This window comes from Ixodes scapularis, unplaced genomic scaffold (genome assembly GCF_016920785.2).
Source record: "Ixodes scapularis isolate PalLabHiFi unplaced genomic scaffold, ASM1692078v2 PGA_scaffold4__175_contigs__length_147842914, whole genome shotgun sequence".
In the NCBI taxonomy this organism is placed as follows: Eukaryota; Metazoa; Arthropoda; class Arachnida; order Ixodida; family Ixodidae; genus Ixodes; species Ixodes scapularis.
In genome coordinates, this window is record NW_024609879.1 from 118,798,459 (window position 1) to 118,813,732 (window position 15,274).

Sequence of the window (15,274 nt, forward strand, 5' to 3'; positions counted from 1 at the left end):
AGTGGCCCATGAAACAACATCATCGCACTTAAAGGGAAGCTGAAGCAGTTCTTGAAAAAAAAAAAACGAGTTAGAATTGAATTCTAGAGTATTTTTATCCCACGCATCTGAACACCACGTTCGTTCTCTCCGAAGATGCAACTAAACGCAAGAAAACACGGGAAACCTCCAACCAGTCGTTACATCATACCCAGATCTTTCGGCCGCCAAGCCCGTATCGCTCTTGCGGGCAGCATGTGCAATTGCAAGCTTGCAGGTATATTCCCCCCGCACTGACACCAGTCGTGACATTGTTTTTTTTTTTTTTATTTTAAATAGCAAGAGTAAGTGTGCATAGCTTTGATAAGCGCTGAAGATGCGCAAGAGCAGAGATTCCGAAAACTCTGGATATGACGTCATGCTTCGGGAACGAGGGGCTTCAGCGGTAGTTTGAAAATGATTTCCTGCAGCCTCTGTGCACAAAATTGAAGAATAATCTCGATAATCGTGAATCTGTAGGCCAAATGAAGACGATTTAAGTTTTTTTTCCTCAAATACAGAACCGCTTCAGTTTCCCTTAAAAGGTAAACGACCAAACCCGATATTCTGCAAGGCTTTCCTCCTCTCGCATCTTTGAGCAGGAAAGTGAAGGATGGAAGGAGGGAACTAAGAAAATCGGGCACGAATCCGTGCTGCAGGATTAACGAAGGAACCTTCCAGGACAAGGAAACGAGAATCAAGTTTGTTTTTCACACTGCGCGGCACATCTTCGCTGGGTGCGTCTTTGATCAGCGCAGTTTTTTACCAATGTGAATTAACATTTTCTCTAAATAACTGCTACTCTCTGTTGGAAGCCTGAAACAGAATGCATTGGTATGAAAATGTGAAGGTCACACGGAAAAAAAGTGAAGAAGCTTCTTTGTGACAAACTTCTGGGCAAAAGATAAGCTGCAGATAAGCCACAATGTGTACAGAGGATACAATGGGGGAACTCAACCACCCACAAGCCACTGCATCTAGGAAGCAGGATCTGACCCCCCCTTCTCGGGAGGCCGTGGCTTATTTCGCTCGAACACGCAATGCCGTGTTTGCATACTTCCCAACTTTCGAACCAGCGCCTGCGTGGGGCTGCGCATGCGCGGACGATGCTTTCCAAAATCATAAATATTGCCTTGATAAAACAAAATTAAGCACTAAAAAACAAAGAACAGCTTCCAATCGTATTTAGCAACGTCGCCCCCCCCCCCCCCCCCCCCCCCCCCCCCTCCGAAAAAAAAAAGAAAAAGGAGCAGAAGTTAGGGCTCCAATCCACACAGTGAAAGTGGTCGACTAGCAAAGCTGCGGTACGAGCTGCAACGACTGCCCACTGCACGATACTAAATGCTGCCGCTGGTCGCAGCACGCCGCCATTTGGTCGTACAGTCAAACCTCGATGTAACAAACTTCAAAGTAACGAGACACCCAATGAACCAAAGTACATAACTTTTTCTAACCGCAAGTGTATGCATGCTACATATTTTTTACCTCTATGTAACGAAGCACCGTTTGACGAAATTTCGATGTAACGAAGTTTCATGGACAATTTGTCACAAACTTTTGGGTCGCAAAGGAGATTTTGGAAAGCACATGCGCTGCAACGGGACTCCGATAAAGCGCAAAAGGTGAAACGGGCCGAATCTGGCGAGTGTGGTGTACAGAACGGCCACTAGAGGACACTAGAGCCGCCGCCGTTTCGTCCGTCGGCTCCATTCGCGCTGCGTAATTCGTTTCGAGGCCTAACTAAAAATGTGCGTTTCTTGTTGTCCTGGGTGATGGAGCTTTAACTTTGAAGGCGATGGAGCCGCCCCCAACAACGTCGACCTCGACAACTTTTTATAAGCCGACGCTGCTGTCGTTTCAACGGAGGAAATGACCAACGAGGCGATAGCTAGCGATGTTCGTGGCAACTCTGAAGACGGGGAAGACTTCGAGCCTGATGAGCAAGACACCTGCGATGTGAACAGTACCCGTGAAGTGGTGGACGCGATCGATGTCTTGAGGCGGTTCACAAGCATGCAGCAAGAGGAAGACGCGATGCAGGCCGTCTGGCTAGGCGAACATCGCGTGTTGCCAATAATAATGCCAAGAAAGGCCCAGATAAAGGTGACGGACTACTTTCAACCGAAATAAAGGTGTCCTTGGTGAGTTGTGTGCACCCGAGAAACATTTGTGGCAACTTTCTTTAACGTTAGCCCCGAATTTCTATGTAGCGAAATTTCAATGTAACGAAGCAAATTCCGAATTTTACCGGCTTTGTTACATCGAGGTTTGACTGTATTACCGTTTCTTTCCCCTTTGCCGCTCCTCACAAGTCCTATCTATGCGTGGCCTACCCATAGCGGTGCTGTAACAACAATGAAACCATTTGCTATACTCCGTTTCATGTTTTGTCTAAGCGCAGCGGACGCTACGAGTCATTGGAGCCAGTCCAAGGCCGCGTGAGTTTCACGTGGCCTTGGAGAGGGAGCACAGCGACACATGGAAAGAGTGTTACGGGCTGCGTCCACGGGACGGGATTGGCTGGGATAGCTCGTAGTGTCTGCTGCGTCCTGACGTAACTTGAAACGGAGGCAAGTTTTTCTTTTACATATGAAAGGCCAGTGACGGCAGCTTGCACAACAGTATATATTTACCAGGAAACGTATGCCGTGAGCGCTACAGTTGAACCCCGCTCCAGCAAACACTGCTTCAACGAAATTTCCAGTTCAACAAATATTTTTCGGTTCCCCATCAACGGTCCATAGGAGTCGATGCATAAAAAGTCTCACTACAGCGAACACTGTTTCTTGTGCCGCTCCGCTTGAACGGAACTTTCGAGAACAATTCGAAGATCGAAAGTTTAATTTTCTGTACGGAAAACAAACTTTCGAGCAGTTTAGTGCATTTTAGCACATAAAATAATCCTACTATAAGGTATAAATCGCGTGTTGAACCACAAGAAACTGCCACTAAGAACCGGTACCCAAGCGCAACATTGACAGGGCGTGCAGGCCGTCATTAATCTATGACGACGGCGATGAGACTGGCCTTCCCGGCATTCTTTCGCTGTTGCACCGATGTTGGTTGCACCCTAGCTCTTGGCTTGATAATCTTCTGCTGCAGACTATCCAAAGCTGAAGCTCAGTCGTCTTTTTTGTTTTGTTGGTTGTCCTTTTGTCAGTACAGTATGCGGGCTTTTTGGACATGGCACCGTCAAACAAAACGCGGAAGTTTTTATCTTTCGAAGATAAAGCTCCTGGCCGAAATTGCAAGTGGACAGAAGAAAGCTGTCATCGCAGGAAAGTTCGGACTTTCTTCGAGTTCTTTGTCGACGATTCTAAAGTCGAAAAATGCAATCGAAAAGGCATTGGGGACATCGGCCAAGCGAAAGAAACTGACACCATCGGCGCACGAAGAGATCGACAAGGCTATGTACACAAGATTTGTGAAGACGAGGGCGAAGAAGATATCCATCAGCAGAAGTGTTGTGCAGCAGAAGGCCTTAAATTTTGCTTGCCTGCTGGGAATCGACAACTTCAAAGCTAGCACCGGCTGGCTCAACAGGTTTCTGTACTCTACCCGTTAAGGTCTGCCATTTTTTTGTGAATTTCACAACAAAATTTTTGATACAACAAATTTTTTCTTGCGCACCGTCAATTTTGCTGTAACGGGGTTAGACTAAACGTGCTTTGCATTGTTATCAGGAGCACCTTATCATCACTAACGTGGTTCGCATGCTTGTTTTGTGCTTGTTCTTTATTGAAACGAATGCTGTGCTCTATGTTGTATGCATGATGCATGCACTTTTCACTTCAATCGCTGAAGGTTTTTTCCCCCGTGAGGACGCCGACATAAAAAATCCAACCAACAAGTCTTACAGCTTCGCTGAAAAACTCCAAGGGGAACATATAAAGAAGTACTAGTGCACCGCACGCTGACTAAAAACCTACACCGACACCAACAGCATTGTAACTCACGGACTCAAGGCTGCTTGTCAATCATGTTAGGGTTGCTCTTTTACATTGTAATCCCTTTTCTTTTTCTAGCAAGCAGGGCTCTGGTGTGGGGAACAAGAGGGAAAGGGGAGAAGAGGAAACAGGCAATGGTAGAAAGGAAAGAAGGAGGGAGAGGAAGAAGAGAGACAAAAGTGGGAAGTGCAAACTGGTCGTTGGCTTTTAAGGTGACAGATGGTTTAATTCTCTGACAGGCTCTTACTCCTTCGAGGATGAAAGTGGCATCCCTAGTGACACAACAACTGAATGGTTGTAGACGAACAAAGTGTCGTTTCTATCGCTACAAGACGTAACAAAGCCGCTGTTGTTACCATGTGAAATTACAGCACCAGTCATAGGCTACCAGGAAGGGCAAAGCCACGCCGTCCACCTTTCTCGGATGCAGGGCTTCTCACTCCAGAGTCGTGCATAGAGAAGTTCCAAAGCTGTCTCACGTTTCTGTGACACACAGGGCTGCTAGCCAATTCTGAAACGCATCCCCAAAGCCGCTAGCTTCGGGGATGCGTTAAGCATATTGCTACGTACACGCCGTACGATCCAGCGGTACGAGCCGTGTTCCCCGACCGACGGAGAGCAACCCGACCCCCCGATTTCGCAAGTGGGGCCCGGCGACGTTTCCCTCTCCCGTCCCTCTCCTGGCTGAAACATAAGCAGCGGCAGATCACCGCCGCTCCCCGGCACGGAGAAGATGCTCTGTGCTGGTTTTGACTAGACGCCTTTCTTTTTCTCCTGAACTCTTTGCGATGACACTGACACAGCAACCAAAGGTTGAGAAACAGAGTAACCAAACGAAAGTGTGCCAGGAGCCTTGTCCCGGCCGGGGGCCAGCAGCCCTGCTGGCGTGGCTGCTGCTCTGGAGTGGCCCGGCCAAGTAGCCATAGTCATTTCTTCTTCTAGGCCTTCTCAGCAGCCTTGGTGACCTTGCCACCAGATGCCTCCTTGGGCTTCACGGACTTGATGACGCCCGCAGCCACCGTCTGCCTCATGTCACACACGGCAAAGCGACCCAGGGGAGGGAAGTCGGTGAAGGTCTTCACGCACATCGGCTTGGAGGGCACCAGGTCGATGATGGCAGCATCTCCAGACTTGATGAACTTTGGGTTGTCTTCCAGCTTCTTGCCAGAACGACGGTCGCACTTCTCCTTGATCTCACGGAACTTGCAGGCAATGTGAGCCGTGTGCCAGTCCAGAACAGGCGTGTAGCCGTTGGAGATCTGGCCGGGGTGGTTCAGCACAATCACCTGGGCAGTGAACTCCTCCGTAGACTTGGGTGGAGAGTCCTTGGAGTCTCCACACACATAGCCACGTCGCAACTCCTTCACAGACACGTTCTTGACGTTGAAGCCCACGTTGTCTCCGGGTACAGCTTCCGTCAGAGCCTCGTGATGCATCTCCACGGACTTGACCTCAGTGGTAATGTTGGCGGGGACGAAGGTGTACCAACAGGTTCCCCTCGACGGGTCGTCGAAAAAGGTGGCAGTGATAAACACGCATCGTGGACTCTACTGCTACAACAGACTGCCTTATGAAATCGCCTCGGCCCCGGCAATATTTCAGCGCAGGATGGAAGCACTCCTCCGCGACCTTCCGGAGATGCAGATGTTCCTCCATGACATTCTGGTGGCAGAATGCGAGGAAGAATTCGGGCGAAACTTGGAGAAAGTACTCCAGAAACTGCACAGCAGCGGTGTTGTCTTCGAGAAGACAAGTGCGAATTCCGGAGGCAAGAGGTAACCTACCTTAGACACCGAATTGACCGTAATGGGCTACATCCTGAAGAACAGAACCTAAAGGCCATCAAAGAAGCGCAAACACCAAGAAATGTGCAAGAGCTAAGGTCGTTCCTTGGATTCTTCATGTATTATAGGAGCTTCATTCCCCGCATGTCAACCATGCTCAACCCCTTGTACGACCTACTCAAACTGAATGCAAAGTGGCAGTGGGACACGGCCCAAGAAACAGCATTTCAGGAAGCAAAGAACGCAATCCAGAACTGCGGATTTTTGGCTCATTTCGACCCATCGAAAGAAGTACTGCTGGAGTGCGATGTGTCGCCGTATGGAGTAGCAGCGGTGCTTTCTCACCTGATCGATGGCGTCGCGAGGCCGATTGCATTCCACTCCAGGACCTTACCGCCCGCTGAAAAGAACTACTCACACCTCGAAAAAGAAGCTCTTGCCTTGATCTTTAGTGTCACCAAATTCAGAGATTACCTCCTGGGAAGACGATTCACACTGGTGACAGACCACAAACCCCTTGTTCGACTCTTCAGGGAAGACAAAGCTATTCCAGCAACAGCGGCTAGCAGGATCCAGAGGTGGGCTCTGACACTTGGTGGATAGATGTACAACATACGCCACAGGGCTGGGAAGTACAACGGCAACGCCAACATGCTAAGCCGGCTTCCACTGAATGATGGAAGTCAATCACCGACAAGCCCAGAGCAAGTGGCCTTCGTGAAGCAACTGGAAACAGGACCACTCTCTGTAAAACAACTCGCGGATTTGACAGCTGCGGACATGGAGTTGAGTAAACTTCGAATGACTATCCTGGAAGGATGGCCAACTCAGCCACAAGATCCCACTCTCGAACCCTTCTGGACCCGTGGAGCGGAGATGTCGGTGGAGGAAGGACTTGTGGTGTGGGGGAGAAGAGTGGTAATTCCACGAAAAGCAAGACGAGCAGTGCTGCTGGAGCTACACGACGCCCACTCTGGCATGGCTGCGATGAAGTTTCTGGCCAGATCGCTCTGTTGGTGGCCAAACATGGATCGCGATATCAAGAACATGGCCCGCGACTGTCATCACTGCCAGCAAGCGCAACCTATGCCGCCCTCAAGGGAGCCACTGTCGTGGCCAGCAGCGACCATACCCTGGTCAAGAATCCATGTCGACTATGCAGGGCCAGTCGACGGACAAATGCTGTTAATTGTAGTAGACAGCTACTCCAAGTGGATTGAGGCTGTTTTGGTGAAGAATGCTACTTCAGAAAAGACCGTAGAAGTAATGCGAGGATTATTTGCTCGTTTTGGAGTACCATACTGCATCGTTTCAGACAATGGCACTCCCTTCACAGGACAACCCTCTAAAGATTTCACATCCCAGAACAGCGTGCGTCTGTTCGAACTGCACCATATCACCCGCAGTCGAATGGACTCGCCAAACGGGCTGTGCGAACGGTGAAGTCGGCTCTGAAAAAGATTTCCGGCAAAGACCTACAAAGCTGGACCGCTGGACCGCTCGTCGCTTTCATACCGGCGGACACCCAACAGCACGTCAGGAAAATCTCCGGCAGACCTCTTGGTAGGAAGTCAGATACGTTCGAGGTTGGACCTCATTAACCCAGCGCGGCTGGAGAAAAAGGTAGAACAACAACCTCAGATCACTGCTGACAAACGACTACAACCAGGAAGAACCGTGTTTATCCGCAACTACGGATCAAGTTCCCGTTGGATTCCTGGAGTCGTAAAGGAGACGAAGGGAGCGCGCATGGCAATCGTTACTACACCAGACGGCGATGTTGTCCGACACGCCGACCAGATCAGGCTGAAGGTTCCGGAAATGGAAACACCAACTTCTAAGGACGACACATGGATGGGAGACGTCGGCATTCCTGAGGCGCCAAACATGCCAGTGCCAAGAAGGTCAACTCGTCCGAGACTGAAACCTTCGCGCTTTCAAGCTGCCTAATGTAAACTAAAGGTATGTACGCGCCGTACGAGCCAGCGGTACGAGCCAGCGGTACGAGCCGTGTTCCCCGACCGACGGAGAGCAACCCGACGCCCCCGATTTCGCAAGCGGGGCCCGGCGGCGTTTCCCTCTCCAGTCTGTCTCCTGGCTGAAACATAAGCAGCGGCAGATCACCGCCGCTCCCCGGCACAGAGAAAATGCTCTGTGCTGGTTTTGACTAGACGCCTTTCTTTCGCTATAATAAACATAGTTAACCGCACCTCAACTCAGCCACGGTCACTCATAAAGTAGTCACATCACATATCTTTAAAATTATCTATGCGTTTGTTATAGCCGATTCACACGACGAACCAAATCTCAATTTTCGTCCGCAGACCGTGTACCACGTGACTGTCAACGTCACCGATTCCTGCGATCCGCACTTTGTCCGCGGACATGCGGACTGATAAAGCCGAGTGCCTTTTTCATTCGCGGGCATTTGGCGAGAGATTGACTTGAAAAGCGTTTAGTCTGGCAACGTTGTGTTCTGTGTGTTCGTTGGTTCATTTTGTCGCGCGATTCTTGGTTCCACGAGTGAAAGAAACTCCTGAAACTTTGTCCAGCTGACGCGAAGCGGGTTTCGGTACTCCTCCGGGTCCGCGTCAAGCAGCTCCCGTCAAAACACGTCTAGCACGCCGCGATAATTCTTGCACGTCCAATCAGAATTTCACCGAGCAAAACCTCTCTTGTGGATGTGGTGTGCTTGATTGTTGTGCACGAGCGCGGAGTGCGTGAAGGCATCTCCAAACACCTTTGCACGACCCCAGACTTCGTCACGTCTACGCCGAAGCTTTCTCGAGCAGGACCATGCCTGTGTCACTGTCATGCTCTGGGTTAGTAAAGTTAGTGGCGCTTGGTGCGAAGCCTGTCCTGGTGTTTTGTCTCAATCTGTACGTTACAGCGGCGTACGATTCTTTATTGCGGTAGCAAACGTCGATTTCTCTCTTGGACAACGGTGCCACGGTGCGATGTTGGAGTTTCGCGACACTGTGGGGTGGCCAACACGTTCGGCCCCCCTCGCTAGCGTCTGCTCGTCGTCTCCCTCGTGTGGATGCACTTGGGAGACGGACGGACCACGGACATGTCGTCACGTGATCAATCCTTCCGCGGATCAGTCCGTCGTGTGAATCGGCTATTAACGTCAGATTGTTGCTGCTTTTGCCAGTAACACAAGAGCCATTTTTTCGCATTTAGGATTTAGGGGAATGAAATGAAGAGGTTCAGCCATTCCAGGAGTGGGAATTGGCTTTTACATTCCCCAGTCCTGGAAACTCTACTTCCCCGGAATGGAGATGGAATGTTCATTCCACAACACTGAGGGATGGGGAACAAGGCCAGTCCGATGTGCCTTCCTGTTAACCTCATGCAATGGTGACAAAAAAACAATTTATCAATAACCCACAACACTTTTTTTTGTTTTGTTTTTTAACTTCGATTACATTACCTTTTTTTCTTGCCACACCTATTCAAGTCGGTTAATTCGATCGATCGGTTTCAAACCCCGGATGTTGTTTCTAAGGAGCCGACGCACCTCGAAAACATCATCTGACAGACGATTCACGTGTAAATGCATAGATTGTGCTGATGAAAGTGGCAGCAGTGAATCAGAAGATGGCGTTTGTTCATTGGATTTTAGTTTCGATAGATAGTGGCAGCGAGTCAAACCAGACTGGGCCGTCCATAGGTGCCTAACGGTATGTTTTGTTTTGCACACCGAGCACATTTGTTGCCTCCGTGAGCTAATGTGGAAATACTCGGCATGCTCCGTATCTCTACATGTCACCAGCAGCAAGACAAGTAGAGTTTTATACAAAAAATGTGACGTAGTACCGTCCTCAACACAACACTACATAGTAGCATGATACGCTTTGGTCGGGGCATCAAGGAACGTTACAATCATCACAAGAGCAAAAACATTTTTTTTCTTTTTACAGAACAAGTTTTGCAAGGGGGCCTTCGAAACTTGCAAGATTTGTTTCTAAAAAAAGTACAAAATGTATTTTTTTTTTTTACTTTTTTTACTAATTTTTTGCAAAGCAAAATAAACAAAAAAAATCTTTCGTGCTAATTGCACAAAATTAGACATCATTTTTTTTTTCTTGCGCTATATAATAACAATTTTGTTTGACATATAGATTGTCGAAAAGAGAATTCCCTGAACTACATTTTAATATACCTCGGTGCACATGGTAGCGTAATAAGCAGCTAAAAATTTTTTTTAATCACACAACCTTATAATTGTGTTTTATTTTTTCCTGCAGTGTGGAGAGAGTCAAGTAAAATGGTTTCAGCTTGCGAACTATACTCCATTTACCGAGACTGCAGCCAATGCCACAAGCACGAGAGCTCGAGGTCGTTGCTTTGAAACTTTCTTCTGCAGGGCGAGCACTCACGCTAGAATTTTCCCGTCTCACCCGCGCTTGTAGCTTTGGCCACAGTCTCAGCTTAAAAAGACAATGAAGACAATTTTTTTTTTAATGGTGTTTTTAGGCTTCTTGGGAACCTAGCATGCTGCCTAATTTTTTGTAGACATTTGTGACGCGTATTTCTGTGCCTACGAAAGAACTGAAGAAACCGAAACTGAAAAATCTCCACTCTCATTTCTGGGCCTCCGAAAACAGAGGTGACGTATGGAGTGACGTCAAGTGCGAATAGTCGGTATCGGTAGCATTTAGGAGATTGAGACTGGTTACCACGGTGGGTTATAGCACCGCGGTGGCGCGATCGTTTCGTCGGGTCTGTCAACATGGACGACAGAGCCGCTCTCGCGAGCGAGTTCTGTTCGGGCTTCCGTTCGGTGACCTAACACCAACAAAACGGGAGTATGGTTGTGGCATCCTTCGCCATCACCCGACGGTGACCGCCCAGCCGGCAACGAGCAGCAAAGCAGGGAGCAACATTCGCGCGGGCGAGACAAGAGCAGCGCGTTGCCGAAGGACAGGGACGCAGGGTAGATGCCGAGGGGAAAGGAGCAGCAAGCCGGGAACCGGTTCCTCCGCGGGGGACGCTCCCCAAGAAGGAGAAAAAAAACATTACCATTTTAGCTTTCACCAGAGTCAAACGTCCTCTCATTTCGTCGTCAAAGAACACGAACGATTACTGGTCTTCAGTCGACCGTTTGATCAGCCATCTACGGCGCACAAATTTGGCATGACTACCACTTTGCACAGTCCTTCGAGTACCATGTTCCCAAAGTAAACACGGCATTAATATCTGTGACCCAAACGAGACGTCGCCACTTTCCAGCGTGCTCCACGCAGGAGACTGGCGAGTATGGTCCACTACCGAAATCGCATCTCCGAGGGAAAATCACGATACTAGACCCTCTCCAGAAGCGTGCGCCGTCTTGTGACTACCGCGCCAATTATTCGAGTACGCCACTGTATGGGCGCACGCTCCGAGCACGTTTTAGGCACGAGTGCATCATCAGCGTCAAGTGAGAACTCGTATCCAATCACGAGCCTCGTGGCCAACAAACGGTGGTCGCCAGTGTTGCTCGACAGACTTTTAGAAAGGGTCTATTCGAAGCGAGCGTGCAATTTTGTGCAGCGCAGCAAATTGATGTGAGATGGAAATCATTCACCCCACGGCCATTTTTATCAAGATGTGAGGTGCAGTCTACTTTGAACTGCCATCCACCAACAGCCGCCGCCCGACTCACCGCGACTTCCGAACTGTGCACCGTGTTGGGTCGCTCCCTAGCCGGAACGACGCCGGCGGGCTTCTCGTCCGCTTTGGGCGCCGGCTTCTGGGGCGGAGGCTTGGCCACGGCTCCCCGATCGGTGGGCTGGGGAGCCTCGGTGACCTGGACTTTAACCTTGGGCACGGGTGGAGCCGGCGGCTTGCTCGACGGGTGCCTCTTCGGAACCTCTGGCAAGGTTTTCTGCGCGGCAACCGGGTCGAAGCGTAAGCGAAAACGTGAGCGCAGGGATGAAGTTATTTGCAATGTTAAAATCAGTAAGGTGGTCTAACGGGAACTACCATAATATCTTGAAAGATTCCCCGCCTTCAAGAAATATAACACTTTGGTTTTATGTTTGGTATGTTGAGAACCCAGTAGATGTTCCGCCTCCACTGCCGTTCGCCGGACTTCGTCTGCTCATGCGACGAAGTGTTCTTAGAGGCAGAAAGTCTGCACTCGAGTCCACAGGGTTCTTAGCCTCATGTTTCTTTTGTTTAAGCAAAAACACCAAGAGATAGCCCACTCCTAGAAATGGCACTGGTCAGATGACCTCTGCAGCAACGGGGAAGCTTTCTTCACCGACGCCATTGTGATGTATTTGCCGCGTTTGTCGGGGCATTCAATGGTGTCGCTTGGACCTGCTTGAAGATGACGTTCATCCAATTAAGATCGCTTAGGTACTATGCCTATCTTTCGTGGTATTACGGCACTATGGAAAGAGGCAAGTGAGTTGTGCAAACTTAACCCAAAAATCAATTGCAGAAAGACGGCAAAGGCAATCCTCGTAAACAGCATGTTTAGCAAGGCACACGAAAGCATATATATTGTCTGTATATTTGGTTCTAATGGCAGACTGAGAGGCTTACTACCAACTGCATCATCTGACAAGCTGTTGTCATTTTCTTACAGTAACTAAATGCACAGAGCTGAATTTTTAACAATAAAATCTAACAGCATAGACCAACCTTGCATTTTCATTAGCTGCAATAGATTCAATTAAATGGTGGTCCTACCTCAAACACACATCTGCATAGACAAAATGAGAAGAGAGTAGCTTGAGCAAGTCGGTGATACATACTAAAAAACAACAGAAACGGCGCAAAAAAGACGAGGGACGAGTCGAAGAAACGAACGCATCAGGTGCTAACTTACAAGGTAACTTAAAGGGCAACTCCGCTCAATTCCAAAGATTTCGGGATAATGAGTGATTTCGAATTAAAAAGCCCTAGTAAAAGACACTACGTCGTTTGCTTCGCAAAAAATGCGGCTCCGTCCGGCAACATTGGCCTCGGGTCGCCAAGTACTTGGCCATTACGTGGTACGAGATGTCACGTGATCCTCGGCCCAACGACGGGCGGGATGGGGGCGGGCGGGCGTGCGGCAGGCGCGAGTGTCGTCTGCACCGCACTCTTCGCTACGTTTTGGTGTCTACGGCATTCGACGACATCTGCACAACTGGGGCATAAGTCTGCGACTCTGCGCACGTGGTGTCCATAGTGTGGACGAAACTCCGAGAGGCAATAATCACAAACGGTGAGACGACGATGGTGGTTGTGACGCGGAAGACGGCGGTAACGGCGGGAACACGGCGGGCAGTTGGTTTGCTCCCAAGAAGCGCGCTGCGCAGGCGCGTACGCCAATCACGTGGACACCACTGAGCGCCGAGAGGGAACATTGCTGACGTCACGCGCTACGCTCGATCGGAGAGGTAAAAACAAGCAAAAGGGGGCCATGGTGATGACGTTTAGCTCAATGTTGGCTCCGCCCATGCCGTAGCCTTGACTGCGCTGTTGGTTGAGCCTGAATTTGCCGGCTTGAGTCAGCCGATTTCGGCAACTTGGCGAGTTGCAAAGTTTGCCAGACCGTTTAAGAAACATTTAGACAGAACTGCGTCGTCATATTTGACGTGTGGTCTTCCTAGGCAATACTGAAGAGGACTGCATTGTTTTTTCAAAACCAAAATGAAGCGGAGTTGCCCTTTAAAGGAAAACTGAAACGGTTCTGCATTTGAGTAAAAACACTTAAATCTTCTTCATCTGGCCTCCTGGATCATGTATATCGAGATTACATTTCAGTTTGGTGCATGGAGGCTGCATAAAATAATTTTCAAAGTACCGCTAAAGCCCTACCTTCCCATGGTGGGACGTCATAAAAGGAGTTTTCGGAATCTCAGCTCTCGAGCATCTTTAGCACCTATCAAAGTTATGCACGTGCACTCCCGCTATATTCAAGAAGGTCCAAAAAAGACGTCACAACTGGTGTCAGTGCAGGGGAATATACCTGGCAAGCTCGCAAATGCACGACTGCTCACACAAGCAACACGCGCTTGGTGGCGGAAAGATCCTTTATTGACGTAACGACTGGTCGTAGGTTTTTCATGTTTTCTAGCGTTTAGTTATTCAGATTCACGGGATAAAAGTACTCTAGAATTCACCTCTAACTCATTTTTTTACAAAAACCTCTTCAGCTTCCTTTCAATGGGAAAAAAAAACGAACCTGCTAAAACACAAACTACCACGCCTATGTTTTGAACCAATCAGTTCACACAGACTCAGATACACCATCTTGCATGCCTATGTTTTGAACCAATCGCTTCACACAGACTGAGATACAAAATGTTGCATTGATGAGTAGTGCAAGTGATGATTACATCTGACAGAGCAAGAAAGGAATGTGCATTAGTTCACCATCAATTGCATTATGTAACTACATTTTTTTAATCCCCGGCCTTTGCCCTTTCTGGGTATGTTATTTAGTATCGCAAAATTCAGAATAGTTATTCTGAAATTGGCAAGTGGAGACAATGCTAAAACCGACAATCAAATATACCCCCGCTTTTCAGTGCCGTGATGCCACAGGCAGGCAAACTTGCGGGTCGAGCAGGCAGTCTAAAAAACAAAGTAAGTTGAGCATTTGCTTCATGCTACTGCACGGGTGCTGGCGCGAGCTTACAAAGCATTCATTGGACACCATGAAACTGCCTCTAGTCACTTGCGAACAAAAAGTTCAAAAATTTAACCACTGACTGCAGCTGGTGTTGCCAGTGGAAACATTCCATCTGCAAAAAACCGGTGAGGACCAAAATTGTAAATTCAATAACTTTGCAAGAAAGAAAAAATTATTTTTCCCTAATATTTGTGTTACTAGTTCAGCTATGTTTGTTGGGATGTGTACGGTCAATTTTGAGGCAAATCAGGGGCCACAAAGAAAAATGCCAAAGTATGCCTGTAAGTGAAAGCAGTCCAGACCACAAGTCCACAAATGCGGAGCTACGTACCACAGCTGGCGCTGGTACCACGACGGCAGCTGCCGGAGGGTGTGGCGGCGCCATCTTCGGCCTCGGGGGATCAGGGGGCGGAGCCTTGGGGGGCGTGGGGGCCCTGCGGCGGCCCCCTTTACGCTCACTGGGAGTTGGAGGGTTCGAAGAACCCCTCGAAGCTACCGAGCTCATCGACTCCTGGGACTTGGACGTCTGAGGCAGCCGGCACTCCAGGGCCCTCGGTTCATTAACTTTCGTGACGTCAACGTTGGCCACTCTGGCCTCGGCTGGCCTCGCGTCAACAACCTTGTGCTCCGGTGCAATCTTGGGCACATCCGCGGCTTTCGTTTCCGCCGCCTTGGGTCCGGGAACCCTTGACTCTGCCACGCTGGACTCCGCAGCCTTTGGTGGATCAATCTTTGGCTCGATGGGGGGCTCGGCTTTGGATTCGGGACGGTCGACTTCGTCCACGGATTGAGAGATGCGGACGTTCAGCTGGCTCTGTTCATCGACAGAAGATTGATGGTATATCAGGAGACGACTTTCGGATTTGGACCGAATAATGCTCGCGATTAGGCTCGGATGTTCTGAGAGT

General features: G+C 49.2%; 1 protein-coding gene and 1 pseudogene across 1 annotated transcript in view; one reads left to right on the top strand and one right to left on the bottom strand.

Moving 5' to 3' along the window:
• Window positions 1-15,274, bottom strand: part of LOC8033226 (uncharacterized protein C1orf198 homolog) — a 29,976-nt gene that overhangs the window by 13,597 nt on the left and 1,105 nt on the right. The window contains exons 3-4 of the mRNA XM_029978753.3: window positions 14,698-15,180; window positions 11,400-11,621 (exon numbers count right to left, since the gene is read on the bottom strand). Coding sequence (XP_029834613.2) covers window positions 11,400-11,621; window positions 14,698-15,180 — 705 coding nt within the window. The remainder of the gene's footprint in view (window positions 1-11,399; window positions 11,622-14,697; window positions 15,181-15,274) is intronic.
• On the top strand, window positions 3,023-3,665 carry LOC120836374 (annotated as a pseudogene).